The sequence below is a fragment of the Mustela nigripes genome, chromosome 17, assembly GCF_022355385.1.
Source record: "Mustela nigripes isolate SB6536 chromosome 17, MUSNIG.SB6536, whole genome shotgun sequence".
Taxonomy (NCBI): Eukaryota; Metazoa; Chordata; class Mammalia; order Carnivora; family Mustelidae; genus Mustela; species Mustela nigripes.
Genome location: NC_081573.1, coordinates 19,131,051 through 19,144,648, shown reverse-complemented (window position 1 = coordinate 19,144,648; position 13,598 = coordinate 19,131,051). Strand labels below are relative to the sequence as shown.

The following is a 13,598-nucleotide window of genomic DNA, read 5'->3' as shown; positions in this document are numbered from 1 at the left end:
ATACACCGAGGAAGTAGTCCAGATGTCCAGGAGCTCTGAAGAGCAGGCAGGCTCAGCCGTCTTTCCTGCTCCCAGCCCAGGGCAGGGGTGAAGGTCACTGACGGGTGGAGGGGGGCGTGAGGGGGTGGGCAGGGAGCAAGAGGGGCTTTTGTCCAAGCCTAGATTTCCCTGATTGGATAGGAACATCATTTCCTCCGAATATAGAGTGCCTCTTCAGGGCTGTTCTTTGTCTGGTGGTCTCTAACTCGGAAGTCTGGACTAGGGTAGAGAAGGCAGTGGCTGGCACGCCGGCTTGGATGCGTCATGTCTCGGTGTGTGGTCTGCATTCACACAGTGGCAGGAGAAATGAGTGCTTGAGGCTTTGAAGCAGATGGCAATGTCGAAGTAAGGCCTTTCCCCTAGCAGCACAATTTATAGCGTGTACCTCATCTTCATTTACGTGGTGCTGTAGAGTGTCTCTACAAATGAACGAGTCAATACTGAATCCATGCTGATTTGAGTGTTTCAAGGGAAGATGTCATTTAGAGACTCTTCTGTGATCCTTCAGCCATTTTCATGTCTTGGGAAATAGGTTTCTACCTACTGCATCTAAATGGCAATTGTAGTGCAGTAATTATTTCTGTGAGTAGTACGTCCTATTTTGTTTTTACAACGTAGGTGTAATTTGGAAGCCCATAAACAGTTTGTCTTGGGAAATTTTCTGTAGAGACGGTTTGTGAAGGTGACAACTCTTATTTCAGCAAAAGCACTTTCGGACCTTCTTGGTCACTGCCGGGGAGTATCTAGAGCCTATGGGCACCGTGCACATATGTACTCAGAGGAGACTGCTAGCCCCAGGTCATCTCCTACTGCCCCATACATTCCTCCCGCAGCTCTAGGCCTGGAAGCTCTGCAGCGGTGCCCGGAGGGCCCGGGGTGCAGACCTGGGCTTGGAAGCCAAGGGGCATCTGGCCAGGCCTTCCCGCTCCGCCACCTTTCCCTTCTACTCCTGAAATGTGTTCCCCTCCCTCCCCCACTGCACAGAACCATCATCTCTTCTTGCCCGGACTTGGTCTCCTTGGACCACTGCCTGCTCTCTGGAACCTTCTTTCGTTTCCCACTGTAACCAGAGGGAAACCCAGTCTCCTTGTAACGTGGTTCCCTTGATCTGTGGACTTGCTTTCCTTCTGTCCTCTGTCCCCTATTACTTTGCTTTGACCGCAGGGCTCTTCCAGGCTCTTTCCATGCCGCCTTCGAACAGCTCACGTCATGATGCCTCATCTAGTCTCGCTAGCCCCCTGACTTTCAAGACAAGGCCAGCCCTGTTAATTTCCTTCATGGCACTTTTTCGTGAAGAGATTTGTGCTTGTTCAAGGCGAAGCCTCTTGGGAACCCACAGGCTCAGAGAGCAGTTGGCAGTGACGGAGAAAGTGGCGGTGGGTTTAAACTACGCTGGCCCGGAGGAGATGCTTAGTTAGAGTGAATGTATATGCAGATCCAGGGTTTCAGAAAGGCTTTTTGAGTGCTCTTCAGCTTTCTAGAAGGGTCTCTGAGGTGTTTCTGAAGCTGTATGCATTTCTGCAGAGGTTTGGAGGTGTGAGGAGTTGGGTGCAGAACACGGGATAGAGTGGGCTCTGCCGGCCACCCGCACCCTGCACCACTGGAGGGGTTCCTGACTCCCTGACCCTGGCAAGACCAGTCAGACCTATGCTCCCAGCATCTCTCTGCAACAAAGAACATGTAGTTAACTGGGAACTGCCCCTTACTCATTTGACCTTCTTGCTTGGCAGTCACAGAAAACGTATGTGAAAGAGGCAGTTTTGGTATGAGGTGTCTGAAGGAAAGGAAGGGGAAAGATGTGACGCAGCTGGCTCTGTTTCTCCCCACAAACGAAACTGTCCCTTTAGCGTGCCGGCCTTGCTTTAACCGGGTTTCTCTGGAGGGGGGTGAGGGCAGGCGAAACCCCGGATGGCAGAACGTGTCCCCCGCAGGTGCAGCTGGGGCAGAGAAGCCTTGTTGAATGGAGACTCCTGACACTCAAGACCGTCACTGCCAACCGCTCAAGGTCACAGATAACTTAGGGACTGCCTGTGTACTGTAGGAAACCTAAAAACATGCCTGTGGTCAGTCTGAGGAGTCAACGAGATAAATGGTGATTTGGAACCGAGGTGGTCTCATTTTAATGAGGTCACTTTGCAAGCACTTTTGTGTTAGAGCCTCAGGAAGGAATTGGTTTGTACTCAACACTTCCGTGACATCTCAAAAGGCCTAGTTTGGGCTACAGAGTTGACCACCTGTCGGGGTTTCATCTCTGGTGTCCCTTCACCTTGGCTCGGAAACTCCTGGATGAGCGCGCTGTGGAGAGACAGGCCCGGAGCGGTTTGGCACAGAGCTTCCCAGCTTCCGGCCTGGGCAGGGCCATGGGATGAGGGACTGGGCCAGCAGAGGTGAGGATAGGCATATGTCATCGGCCGGGACTGGGCTTAGCTGGCCCCAGAACGCTCCCTGCCTGAGTGGAGTTCGGTCCATGGGGTTACACTTAGGGAAGACAAAAGGTCTCAGCAAACATGGAAGACATGAGAAGGCTCACCTCTGCCATGGAGCTGCCCTAGGTGGCCGTATCGTTCGGGTGGATGCCAGCTTTGCTAGCATGTCCCCATGGAAAGGGCACCAAGGACAAGGCACCCCTGCAAGTCTCAGGTTTTACAGAACTGTGCCTTAAGTGCCACAAAAAATTCTGCCCCCTTCCGAAATCGAGCTTTCTGGCAGTAGCCACGTGGAAAAGGCTTCTTCCTCCACAGGTTCACCATGTAGGGTAGTGCCAGCCCTGGGTCCCAGCAGCTTCTAGGTCCGCGCATGCCAGGCTCTGCTGCCGGGCGAGAACAGAGAGGAAGTTGTGTACAAAGGACCATTTTTGGAAAGTTTTTATTGCAGAGTCTACTCTGTGCATTTGATTTTTGAGAGAAAACACTGGAAATGAATCTTCCCTGAGCAGAAGAATACAAATGACAGTAAGACACATCTTAGTTGCTGCTAAAGAGCAGAATTCTTTTCCATTAGCACTTTAAAAGCCACCGTCATTCCAGCAAAGTGTGATCTTGCAGAGCATTAAGAAAGAGTCCCACTCCCCCAAGGAAACCGCACACTCAAACACGGACGCAGCCATGGGATTTCTGAGCACCCCTCTCTCGCCACTCGAGGGCCAGTTGTGAAGACAGGTGGCAGGCTGGGTCCCTGGTCCCACTGGGCACTCCCAGCTGGCTCTACTTGGGGCCAGAGAAGGGAGTGAAGGCCTTGTCCCTGCCTGCCATGCACGCTTCAATCTCCTCCACCGTGCGGGGCACACAGGTCAGCAGTTCCATGCCGCTGGCGGTCACCACAACATCCTCCTCGATCCGGACCTGCGTCACAATGACAGACACTCACAGGGGCGCCTGGGGGGCTCAGTGGGTTGAGTGCCTGACTCTTGGATGTCGGCTCAGGTCATGATCTCATGGGCCCTGGGATTGAGCCCTATGTCAGGCTCTGCGCTCAACAGGAAGTCTACTTAAGATTCTCTCCCCTACTCTGACTCTGCCCCTACTCAGACACATCTAAAAACTCTGGGAAAAAAAAAAAAAGAACAGACACTCTCATTCCTTCTGAGCTCTGGCCTCACACACTAGATTAGAGGGTCAGACTAGCCGCTGGTTAGAGGCGTCCCTTCTGAGGAGCAGCCTGTCCTGCCCAGGATGGAAGGGGCTGGCCTCTAGGCTGCTGCGGGAGGCCATCTGTTTGCCCTGTGGGCGGGGCGGGTTGTAGAATCTGCATCTGTCTTGTTGACAGACCACGGGAAGGCACAGGCCGGATCCTTCTCAAGAGGGGAAGTGAAGTGTCCGCCCTCCCACCAGCGCTCTTGTTTCGAGACCATGGGGTGACGCACTGCAGCGTGCGGGTGTCCTGGGAGCCGGGATGCGGGGCCTGTGGGCACTCACCCCGCCGAATCCCCGGAAGCGCTGCAGGACCTCGCGGTTGAAGAAGCAGGCGCGGGCCGGGTCGGCCAGGGCCTCATCCAGGAGGTGGTCGATGAAGTAAATGCCCGGCTCCACAGTGAGCACCATGCCGGGCTCCAGGTGCCGTGTGGTACGCAGGCTCCGCAGGCCAGGCTCATCAATGCGCTCCACACCCTGTGGGGAGAGGAAGGGCTCAGAGCACCGCAGCGTGGACGGAGGGCTGCATGCCTCGGCCGCAGTCGGATGGCCACAGGCCGGCCAGGCGAGCTCTCCCTGCATCCAGGAGCGCTGGCGCTGGCCCCGGCCCCGGGGGCTGCGGAGACCCTCCCCTCGCAGATACCTCTGGGCTTGGCCGGTTCCTGCCCCTTGTTACCCCCAGCATGACTGCGGAGCCCCACGGACCCCCACGTGCACAGACCCAGGGCAAGCTGCCCCAGTCGGCCAGCCTCCTCCAGGTCCCATCCCCCGCCAAGGCCCGTCCCCGCTAGATGGACGGCAGAACCAAAAAGCTCTTAAGGAAGCTTTGAACTTCCCATGCTGTATCGTTTCTTCCAGGCAGCTTGAGTGGAAACCAGCCCTAGGAGTGCTGGGTCCCACTCCTCCAGGCTGAGACCCAGGTTTTCCGTGGGGCCTTCCAGGAGGAGGGACAGGTGCTCTCCCCAGGGCGGGCCTGCCAGCGCCAGCGGTTGTGGACATGCACGGATGCATGTGGAGCCTGTGTGCGTGGCCCCGGGGCTGAGGCTCTGATGAGGCTCCGAACCGGCCCCCAGCCCAGGCCCCTGAGCTAGCGAGCAGCAAGTAGCCTTCCTGGTCGGGCTGGGAGCCTGCCCTGCCCCACTCGCAGCTCCCCCCTGGAAGCCCAGCTGCTGGAGACAGAGCTGTCATTTCTGACTGTTTGGGGGCCAAGAACATCAGACTTCAATTAGTGGTTCATGTAAGGTAACCAGAAACAGGCTGGCTCGGCCTCCGCAGCTGGGCACAGCAGGGAAGCCTGTGACCGGGATTCCGTGAGGGTGGGGATGGCGGGACACGCAGGGGAACTCGTGCACAACCACTGTGACCTGGCGTGAGCTGGGCTGGGGCGGAGGAGAGGAGGGGACACCAAGGCACCGTGACCCCTGATGCCTCCTGCTTTGGGCACAGATGCCTGTGTGGAGTAGCACCCGATCCCGTGACAATTTCTGCCCACAGGGGCGAGACCGGAGATGCATCCCTGGGCTCATAGGGGAGATGCTGTGGGGCCGGCCAGCGGCCTTCGGCCATCTCAAGTCTGTGCCTGTCCCTTTCCCTCCGTCCCAAGGTCATCAGAGCTGGGGGCCCAGCAGAGTCGGCAAACCAGTAGGCTCAGGTCTCCCTGCTCCCCCTTAGGCACCGTGGGCACCGGCCGGGCCACTCTGTGGGCGTGCCCAGGGGAGGGCGGTCTGCTCAGGCTTGGACAGAAACAAGTCCTCTGGAAATTTCAGGACCAGCCCTCCAATGGTGGGTGAGGGGAGAGAAGGAGAGGCCCCTGCCACAGCCCACCAACCCCTATCCCTTCAGAGCATTAGCTCCCAGGAGTTTCCTGCCAAGGAGGCCACCCGAGCAGGCCCTGGCAAAGTGTCGGGGTGTCGGGGGCTGCGCTGTGGAGAGCAGCTCCCCCCAAGGGGAGAGGCCGAGTTCCCTTCCCTCCAGCTCCAGGCCCTAAGCCCTGGCGGCAGTTGGGGGCGCCTGCCCGTGCCGCGTCCACACCAGCTTCCGCCAGGGCAGCGGGCCGGACGGGGCCTCTGCCTTTACAGAGCGGAGGAGACCCAGATGTGTCTGAAGGCCTGAAATAAAACAAATGACTTTTATAGGAAAAGCCATATTTTTTCTACAATGTTTATCTGTCAAAAGAATAGACTCTGCGAGCACAAAGGGCTGCTTACTGGAAAAGATAAAACAGTTTGCTGCCAATTTTCTCTGGTGGAAAAAAAGCGCTCTGGCGACTAATGAATAACGAATCTCAGTTAACAATGTCTGGAAGGCCCTGCTCTTGGCTCCCTGTACACAATGTGATGGATAGAAATTAGGAAATTAAAACTGATTTTGTTTCTCCAAATTTAACTGTTTACACTTGAGGAAAAAAATAATTGAATAATAATGCTTCTCTTGAGCAATCCCCCCCCCCAAAATCATCCTTCGTGCTTTCAAAATACCCTGCAGCCAACAGGCCGGCCTAGTCTTGGCTAACCGGCTGGTGGGCCCCAGGGCGTGCACCGATTGCATAATCAGCCCCCTGCACCTTGGGCTCTGGGCCAGGAGGCAGGGCTGGGCTCACCCCCACCCACCCGGGGCCCGGAAAGGCTGCAGCCACCTGCCGGGCAGGGCCTCCCCAAGGCTGGCTGAAAGCACCCTCTGGGTGGTCCTTTCAAGAATCAGCGGGTAGGAAGGGGAGGGGAAAGCCTTGTCTGGAAATGCCCACAGAAGCCTCCCTCCCCTGCTAAGGGGGCCTGGAGGGCCTGCAGACCAGGAGGCCACGGGGCCGTGCTGGGCTGGGGCTGCTGCCAGGCCCGTGAGGGACGCTGAGCTCTGCTTGTCCCAGGAGGGACCTGGGTCAGCTGCCTCATGGCAGTGCCTCACCGCCCTGGCCTGTGTGAAGCCAGAGGCAGGACACGATGGCTGCGGTATCACAAAGACTCAGCTCTGGGGTTCCCACTGCTCTGTGGGAACCAAAGATCTACCTCCCCGTAGGGGAGGGGCTCCCCACCCTGTGCATAGCCCGGGGCTCACCAGGCAGAGCACACATATCTGCCACCAGGCCCTGAGGCGGGGGCCACCAGAGGCAGCATGCTGGCACACTTTGGGGAACACCCCTCACCCCCACCCCCGCTGGTGCCCACAGCAGCCCAGGGCCAGCACAAAGCAATGGGTGCAGGGAGAGGAGGGGCAGGGGGTGCTCTGGGACCCCATTTCTCTTTCTCTGACCTGTCTTACTCCACCCCAGCTGGCTCCCAGAGCCCTGGGGAGGGCCACTCACACTCACGTGTCCACACTTACCTCGGGGTAGCCTCCCACATCGTGCACATCAATGCCCAGGAAGTGGCCGAGCCCGTGAGGCATGAACACGGCTCCCAGGTGGGCCTGGACCATGGCGTCAATGCTGCCGCTCAGGAGGCCGATGCGCGCCAGCTCCTCCAGGTGGATGCGGTCGGCCAGGCGGTGCATGTCAGGCCACCAGACCCCTGTGGCTCCAAAGGAGGCTATGATGAGCTGTGGAGCCTGGCCGCCTGGCCGAGGCTCCCCGAGGGAAGGTTTGTGGGACCCACGAAGCCCCCGGGCAAGCTGAGGCGGGAGAGCTGGAAGTGGGTGGCGCAGGTGCCGTGCCTGGGCCAGCTCTAAGGCAGGGCTTTCCCTGCAGTATCTGGGGATCTCAAGACCTTCCTCTCTCTCTGTCGCACCTTCAGGGGTAGGCTCCTGTTGCCCACGGCCAGATGCCCAGCTTAGGTCTAATCCCCAGCCCATGTCACGTCTGCCCTTGGCCAGTGAGGGCTTCTGGGACCAGGGAGCCCAGGAAGATCCCTGAGCAGCTGCAGGACAAAAGCATCTGTCCCCAGCAAATGGGGTCAGCCTCAGAGAGCCCCACACCAAGCTCAGAGCGTCAGGCTATGGGGGGGTATCCCTGCACACCCCAAAGTGGGGCTGATTCACACCTGGAGCCACTGTGGGGAAAAAAGGTTTCCGGGGTGAAGGTGCAGCGGGCACGGCCTGGCTGGCAGGGGTCTGTGGCCCTGCCCGCTACGAGCAGGGGTGGACCATCTCCGTGGCAGCCGAGACACCCAGGCCCCAGACTCCTGATCAAACTCATCTTTGTCCCATGTTTCTGAGGCAAAGGTCACCGTGGAGAGCACATCCCTAGGCATCGAGTTTCGGGGTGAGCAAGCTCCAGGGGCTCTGCCCAGGGCTCTAAGACAGCCGCCGCAAAGAGCCTTAGCTGTTGCCAGGGCACGATGGCCCTGCCCATGGGGCTGCGGAGTCCCCACCTTCAGCCTCACTCTGAGGCACTGGGCACTCAGCCTAAGCACCCCACAAGGATGGAGGCCAGTGAAGCTCCCTGCCCCACCCCACCGGGCTGAGTTTGGGGCAGCCACATGCCGGCTGAGGCCAGTGTGCCAGGCAGACAAGGTGAGGGCACACACCCCTCTGCAGTGCTCCAGCCAGAAAGGCCAGGGCCGGCTCTCATGGCCCCCTCCACGTGGGGGGCGAGCCTGGCTCCCAGGAGGCATCCCCACGACGCCCTGCCATCCACACCCTCCACACGCCTATGACGGATGACGGCTGCTGCCGAGGAGCACCCTGGCATTCCACACCATCGGGGGCCTGGCTGGGCCCTGTGCTGGCAAGGGCTGGGCCGGCAGGGCTGGGCTCAGGACTCTGAAACTCTGTGGCTGGCAGGGGGAATTCCAAGGGCTCTATCCAGGGGGAGAGAGAGATGAGAGCCCACTTGGGGACATGGGGCATGGCCCCTCAGACATGCACTGGGTTCCAGGCCTCCAGGTGGGCCCCTTCCACACCAGGCCAGAGGCCCCACAGTCGGGGTCTTGGGCTGGACAGAGGCACAGAGCTGACCCAGCCTCCCCAGGATCTGAGCAGGAGGCCCACTCCTGGGGCAGTGGCCAGCTCCTGGCCACAGGCACAGGGAGGCCGAGAGGAGAAGACCCATCTCTAGAGAGAGCTTCCTTGGAGACCAGCTCCTGAGTCCTGTTCTGTTGTACCTGCCAAGGGCCACAGGGTGCCATGGAGGAGGTGGCATCCCGGGCTCTGGCTTTACCCGCACGCACAGTGGAGGTTCTAAGCCCTGGAGGCAGAGCCAGGTGCGAGGCTCTGGGACGGTTGGGCATCCTCAAATGGAAAGCTGGGCACTGGATCCCTGCTCAGCAGCTCGCCCACCTCCCTGAGCCTCAGATGCCTCTCTTTGTCAAAAAGAACTGCGATGCTGGCCCTAGAAAGCCACCTACAGAGGCTCTGGCCTGTACCGGGGGTCAGTAGCCTCCCGAGACTGTCACTGGCCCACCCAGATGCCGGTTCAACCCTTGATGTTGGCCGTGCTCCTGGGGCACCAGCCCGAGCCTCGTGTCCTCGCTCCTCCGAGGCCGACCGGGTCTACCTTGCCGTTCCCAGGCCAGGCCACCTGTCACAGAAGCACACGGAGGCCTCAGTCAGCCCCCTGCCTGCGACTCAGCCCCTGGGGCTCGGCCAGTACTCCCCCCTGCACCCTGTCCCCCGGCCAGGCCTGCCAGCTTGCTTCTCTTGTCTCTGGACCAGAGGGCTGCTGCCTCCCCTGGGCACCCCAGGCCTGGCCTAGCAAACGCTGGTTCAAGGGAGAATACAGCAGGCTCGTCCCGAAGTTCTGCTCCTGTCTCGGGGGCTCTAGGCCGAAAAGCGCCCCGGGCAGTTCTGCAGACTTGCTCCTGGCTGGCCTGGCCCCTGGGGCGGAGGAAGGGCATCCCTGGCGGCGGCTGACACCCCGGCTCCACAGCAACTCCGCTTCTCTTGGGCGGGGGCCTTTTTGGGTGGCTAGAGGGGAGCCCCAGGAAGTGGCCTGATGTTGAGCCCGGCCGACTTCCAAGTGGGCTGTGGCCTCGGCAGAGCGGGGAGTCAGGTATAAATCACACTCCGTGCCGGCAGCTCGGCTCCTCTCCTGTCCTCCTGGGGCCGGACGTGAGGGCCCCAGGCGGTCCCCACGGCGCCTCCCGTCCTCCTGGCCTGCGCTCTTCGGGGCCAGTCTTGCACACGCGCTCGTGGCTGGCAGGGGGCTGCTGCCTGTGTGTGGTTAGGGTTGTGACAGTGATTCAACCTCCAGCAACTTGGCCCCAGTGTCTGGCCCGGATGCTGGTTACGACACCCTGGGCCAGGGCAGGGGCCCTGAAGTGTGTGAAGGTTGCTGTCCTTGGGCTAGGCTGGAGGAGTGGATGCGCCGCCCCCCGCCCCCTGCCCCGAGCCCTCCGTCAGCAACCAGCAGGCACCTCGGGACCCACGTGGCCAGCCAGCCGGAAGGCCCGGTAGGCCCCTCAGGCCGCTCGTACTGGGGATGGATGCCACACTGGGGAGCACACTGCAGACTGGGTGTCACCAGCCCTGCCCGCCCTCCTGCCTCCAGCAAGCACCGAAGCTTGTTGCCTTTGCCCTGGACATCTCCTGAATCTGACTCCTGACCCCTGTGGGCCTCCTGCTGCTTTCCTGCAATGCCTCGTTCCCCCTGCATTCTGCACGAAGCTGGGCCCTGCCCTGTGCACAGAACCCCAAGCTCCTCAGCCTGGCCTCCCTCTCACCCGCCCCTGTGCCCCCGGCCCCGGTGGTGCTGGCACTGCCCTGTGCCTTCCACCTAATGACCCCTTAGCTGGGACCACCTTGCCAAAGCCCCTCCCTGCCCGTGCTCACTCCCATTCTTCTTGTGGGCCTCTGTTAAGGCTTTCTCTAGGAAGCCCTCCCTGACTGCCCCTTCCTGTGCTGTCAGAGCTCTTCCTGCCAGAGGACGGCATATAGGCCCCGCTGTGGCCTGGTCGAAGCCTGCGCGCTGAGAGGAGGGACCCTCTCCTTGAGGTGGAGGTACTGCTCTGTGCCTGACCAATGGAGGCCTGAGGAGGAACCCTGGCTGCAGCCGGTGCTGTCACCTCACCTGCCCAGGATCTGTGTGCCCCTACCCCTCTGAGCACTCAGACCCCAGGGTGCCAGCCTAGCAGCTGGGTTTGTGCCTCCCACCCTCTATCTGGCTGTGGGCTCCGAGGGGCCAGAGCCCTGGTGCCCGGGGCCCCAGTGTGTGCCCAGAACAGCCCCAGGTCATAGCTGGTCTTCTATGCCCCTGATGCCCCTCAGGCGACACCTTCACCCGACGGGTCCCAGGCCCAGGCCCAGGCTGGCTCCTTAAAGCCTTGGTGGCTGAGGCCTCCTGCCCAGAATGCGGCAGACTCGGGCTCAGGCCCGAGCTCGGCCAGGAAGGCCCGCAGAGCTGAAGCCTCACAATCTAGACAAAGAGCTCACTTCATCCAAAGACAACGGCCCTCAGGAGACCCTGTGTGCGCCAGGCTCTGGGGGTGCTGCAAGCAAGGCGCGGGGCTGGGTCCCAGGGCAGGCCCGTGGGCTGCAGGGAGCTGTCTGGTAGGCCAAGCTGGCGTGGGGCTGAGGGCTTCCAGCCACCAACCCCCCCAGACCCATCTGCTGCCAGGACCTCCAGGGACCCATTCACCCTGCAGGAAGGGACAGTGTGCGCTCCGTACTGCAGGCGCCTCCGTGCTAAGCGGAGCATGGCCGCTCCTAAAGCCTGTGTGCCACCCCCCCCCCACCCCTCCCGCCGCAAAGAGCCCCAAGGAGTAAAGGCCAGGGAGGGTTGGAACTTGCCCACCACCCTACAGCCAGCAGGGGGCTCTCAGGGCGGCAGGGCCACATGGAGGCCCTCACCAGTCAGCCCTCCCTGCCCTGACTCCTGCCACAGAGGAAGCCCACGTGGCGCTGTCCCCGCACCTCCGTCTACCGCACCCCTGCATGTGTCGCCACCTCTAAGGAGAGGCCCCAGGAGAGTGCGGCCACTCCAGCCCGTCGGGAGGCAAAGCTGGCAGAGGCACCCCCACCACAGGCCATGGCAGACATGTGCCAGGCCACAGGGGCACCTCCTTCTCTCCTCACATTGGCTGCACCTCCCCTCCATGCAGGTGACCGGGACCCTAACCGCTGCAGAGCAGGGAGAGGGGGGAGCTGTGCACACCTGCTCATTGGAGTGAGGGAGCGATGGGGGGCTTATTTGCATAGACAGAGACTCCCCCACCACTTTCACAGCCCAGGAGCAGTGGGGCCCTGAGCCCAGGGCCTCTGCAGGGCCCCGGTGGGGGGGGTTGGGGTCAGGTGTGGGGCTTGGGGGGGGCCTGTGGCCTAAGCGCAGGAGGCCAGGGTGGGCAGGTGAGCCCAGAGAGAGAGGAGCGTCTGGCAATTGGGAGACAAGGCTGCGGGGGGCCTGGGGACTTCAGTTGTCCTCACCGCTCCGTGGTGGCAGGAGGCACAGAGGCTACAGAATGGCCCCACAGTGGCCCACAGACACCCCTCTCTGAGGTGCTCCTGCTGGGATCACCCAGGCCTCCCTTGCAGGAAGGGGCTGAGTGGTCCCCGTGGCACACCCACTGGTCTGTCTCAGGTGGGCCACCAGGCCTGACACAGAACCCAGGGAGAGCTCGATTCCAGAAGGCAGCACGAGGCTCCTCCTGCGGGGCGGGCAGGCGTGGCGGTGGTGTTCTCCGGGTGCCGTGCCCTCAAACCCTGTGCAGCCCCTCTCCGTGAGCTCAGCCGCCCTTCCCTGGCTGTCTGGGGGACAGGGACGAGCGCCCTCCTGCCCCCCGATTCCGTGTGTGCTGCAGTCATGCTGTGCGGCTCCTCTGGGCACTAGCTGCGCCCTGGCTGTCCACTCACTGCTCCTTGCGAGTCCGCAGGAAGCAGTCGTGTAGTCTCTGTGTGTGTGTGTCTTGGCCCAGCAGCTGAACCCACAAACCAGGGGCATTTCCGCTAGCACAGGACATGGGGCTGACCTGACCACAGCCTCCTTGCAGCTCTGGGGAGGTGACCTGACCCCATCGGAGCAACCCTGCTTGCCCGGTGCCACATGGGACCCAACAAGGTCAGCCATGGGGAACTGCCAGTGGGGTGGTCAGCACGTCACAATCCCCAGCCCTGGTAGGAGAGGAAACTAGTACAGGCCCCAGTACAGGCCCGGCCTGTGCCCCACTGTGTGCTGGGGGAGCCCCCCCTCATGCGGTGTGTGGAGATGGGCTCAGCTGAGCCCAGCCTGGCCCGGCTTGAGGCCTTCTGCCTGCCCCGAGAGTGACCCGGCCAGGCAGTCTCATGGGACCAAGGTGCCCGGGGGAGTGTGGGGTCAGAGCCCAGGCCCTTCTCAGGCAACCGGGGCCCTGTGGACTAGCCTGTGAGCTGGCCACTCTCTGGGCAGGATTGGGGCAGCCCTGTCAGTTGGGCAGGACAGTGGCTGGGGAAGTGCTACCCATGTTCCAGCAGACTTTCCTGTGGGTGTGTGGGCAGGTGCGGGTAGGCCAGCCCGGGCCCTCACCCGAACCCTGGAGCTCGGAGCTGAACAAAGAGATCTCCTTTCCGAAGCTCCGCCTGCCATCCCTCCAACGCTTGCCCTCCCTCCCCAGCACCAGGCACCCGTTGGCCTGACTCTGCCTGCCTGGCTCTCGAGTGTGGACCTGGTCGCCCGCCAGCCCTCCCTCACTGAGCTGCAGCCCACCCCACCACCTCCTCGAGGGACCCAGCGTGGGGGGTCGGGCCACAGGGCCCCTCACGGGCTCACACACAGCAGATCCTGGCTCCGACCTCAGAGGGCGGGGGCGCCAGGCCTTCCAGCCCTTGGCCTGGACTCCAGAACATCTAAATTCACAACTGCTCCTGCTGCCAGCCGCGGGGTGGAGGGAGACACTAGGGAGCGCCCCTGCGGCACTGGGCTAGTGGCATAGAGAGAGTGAGGAAAGCAGGGAGGGTCACGGCCCCCGGGTGACTGGAGACGGTGTCTCCGGGCAGGACTTCACTGGGAACAGGGGATGCCTCCCGGGTTTAAAGGTCAGGCCCCCTCTCCCCCTGCCCATCGCGCGGGGGGGGGGGGGGGGGGGGGGGGGG

At 61.6% G+C, this 13,598-nt stretch overlaps 1 protein-coding gene across 1 annotated transcript in view; it reads right to left on the bottom strand.

Moving 5' to 3' along the window:
- Window positions 1–2,888: 2,888 nt before the first annotated feature.
- PEPD (peptidase D) overlaps window positions 2,889–13,598 on the bottom strand; it is a 109,037-nt gene continuing 98,327 nt past the window's right edge. Inside the window, exons 13-15 of the mRNA XM_059381494.1 lie at window positions 6,987–7,171; window positions 3,954–4,145; window positions 2,889–3,380 (exon numbers count right to left, since the gene is read on the bottom strand). Coding sequence (XP_059237477.1) covers window positions 3,243–3,380; window positions 3,954–4,145; window positions 6,987–7,171 — 515 coding nt within the window. The 3' untranslated portion in view covers window positions 2,889–3,242. The remainder of the gene's footprint in view (window positions 3,381–3,953; window positions 4,146–6,986; window positions 7,172–13,598) is intronic.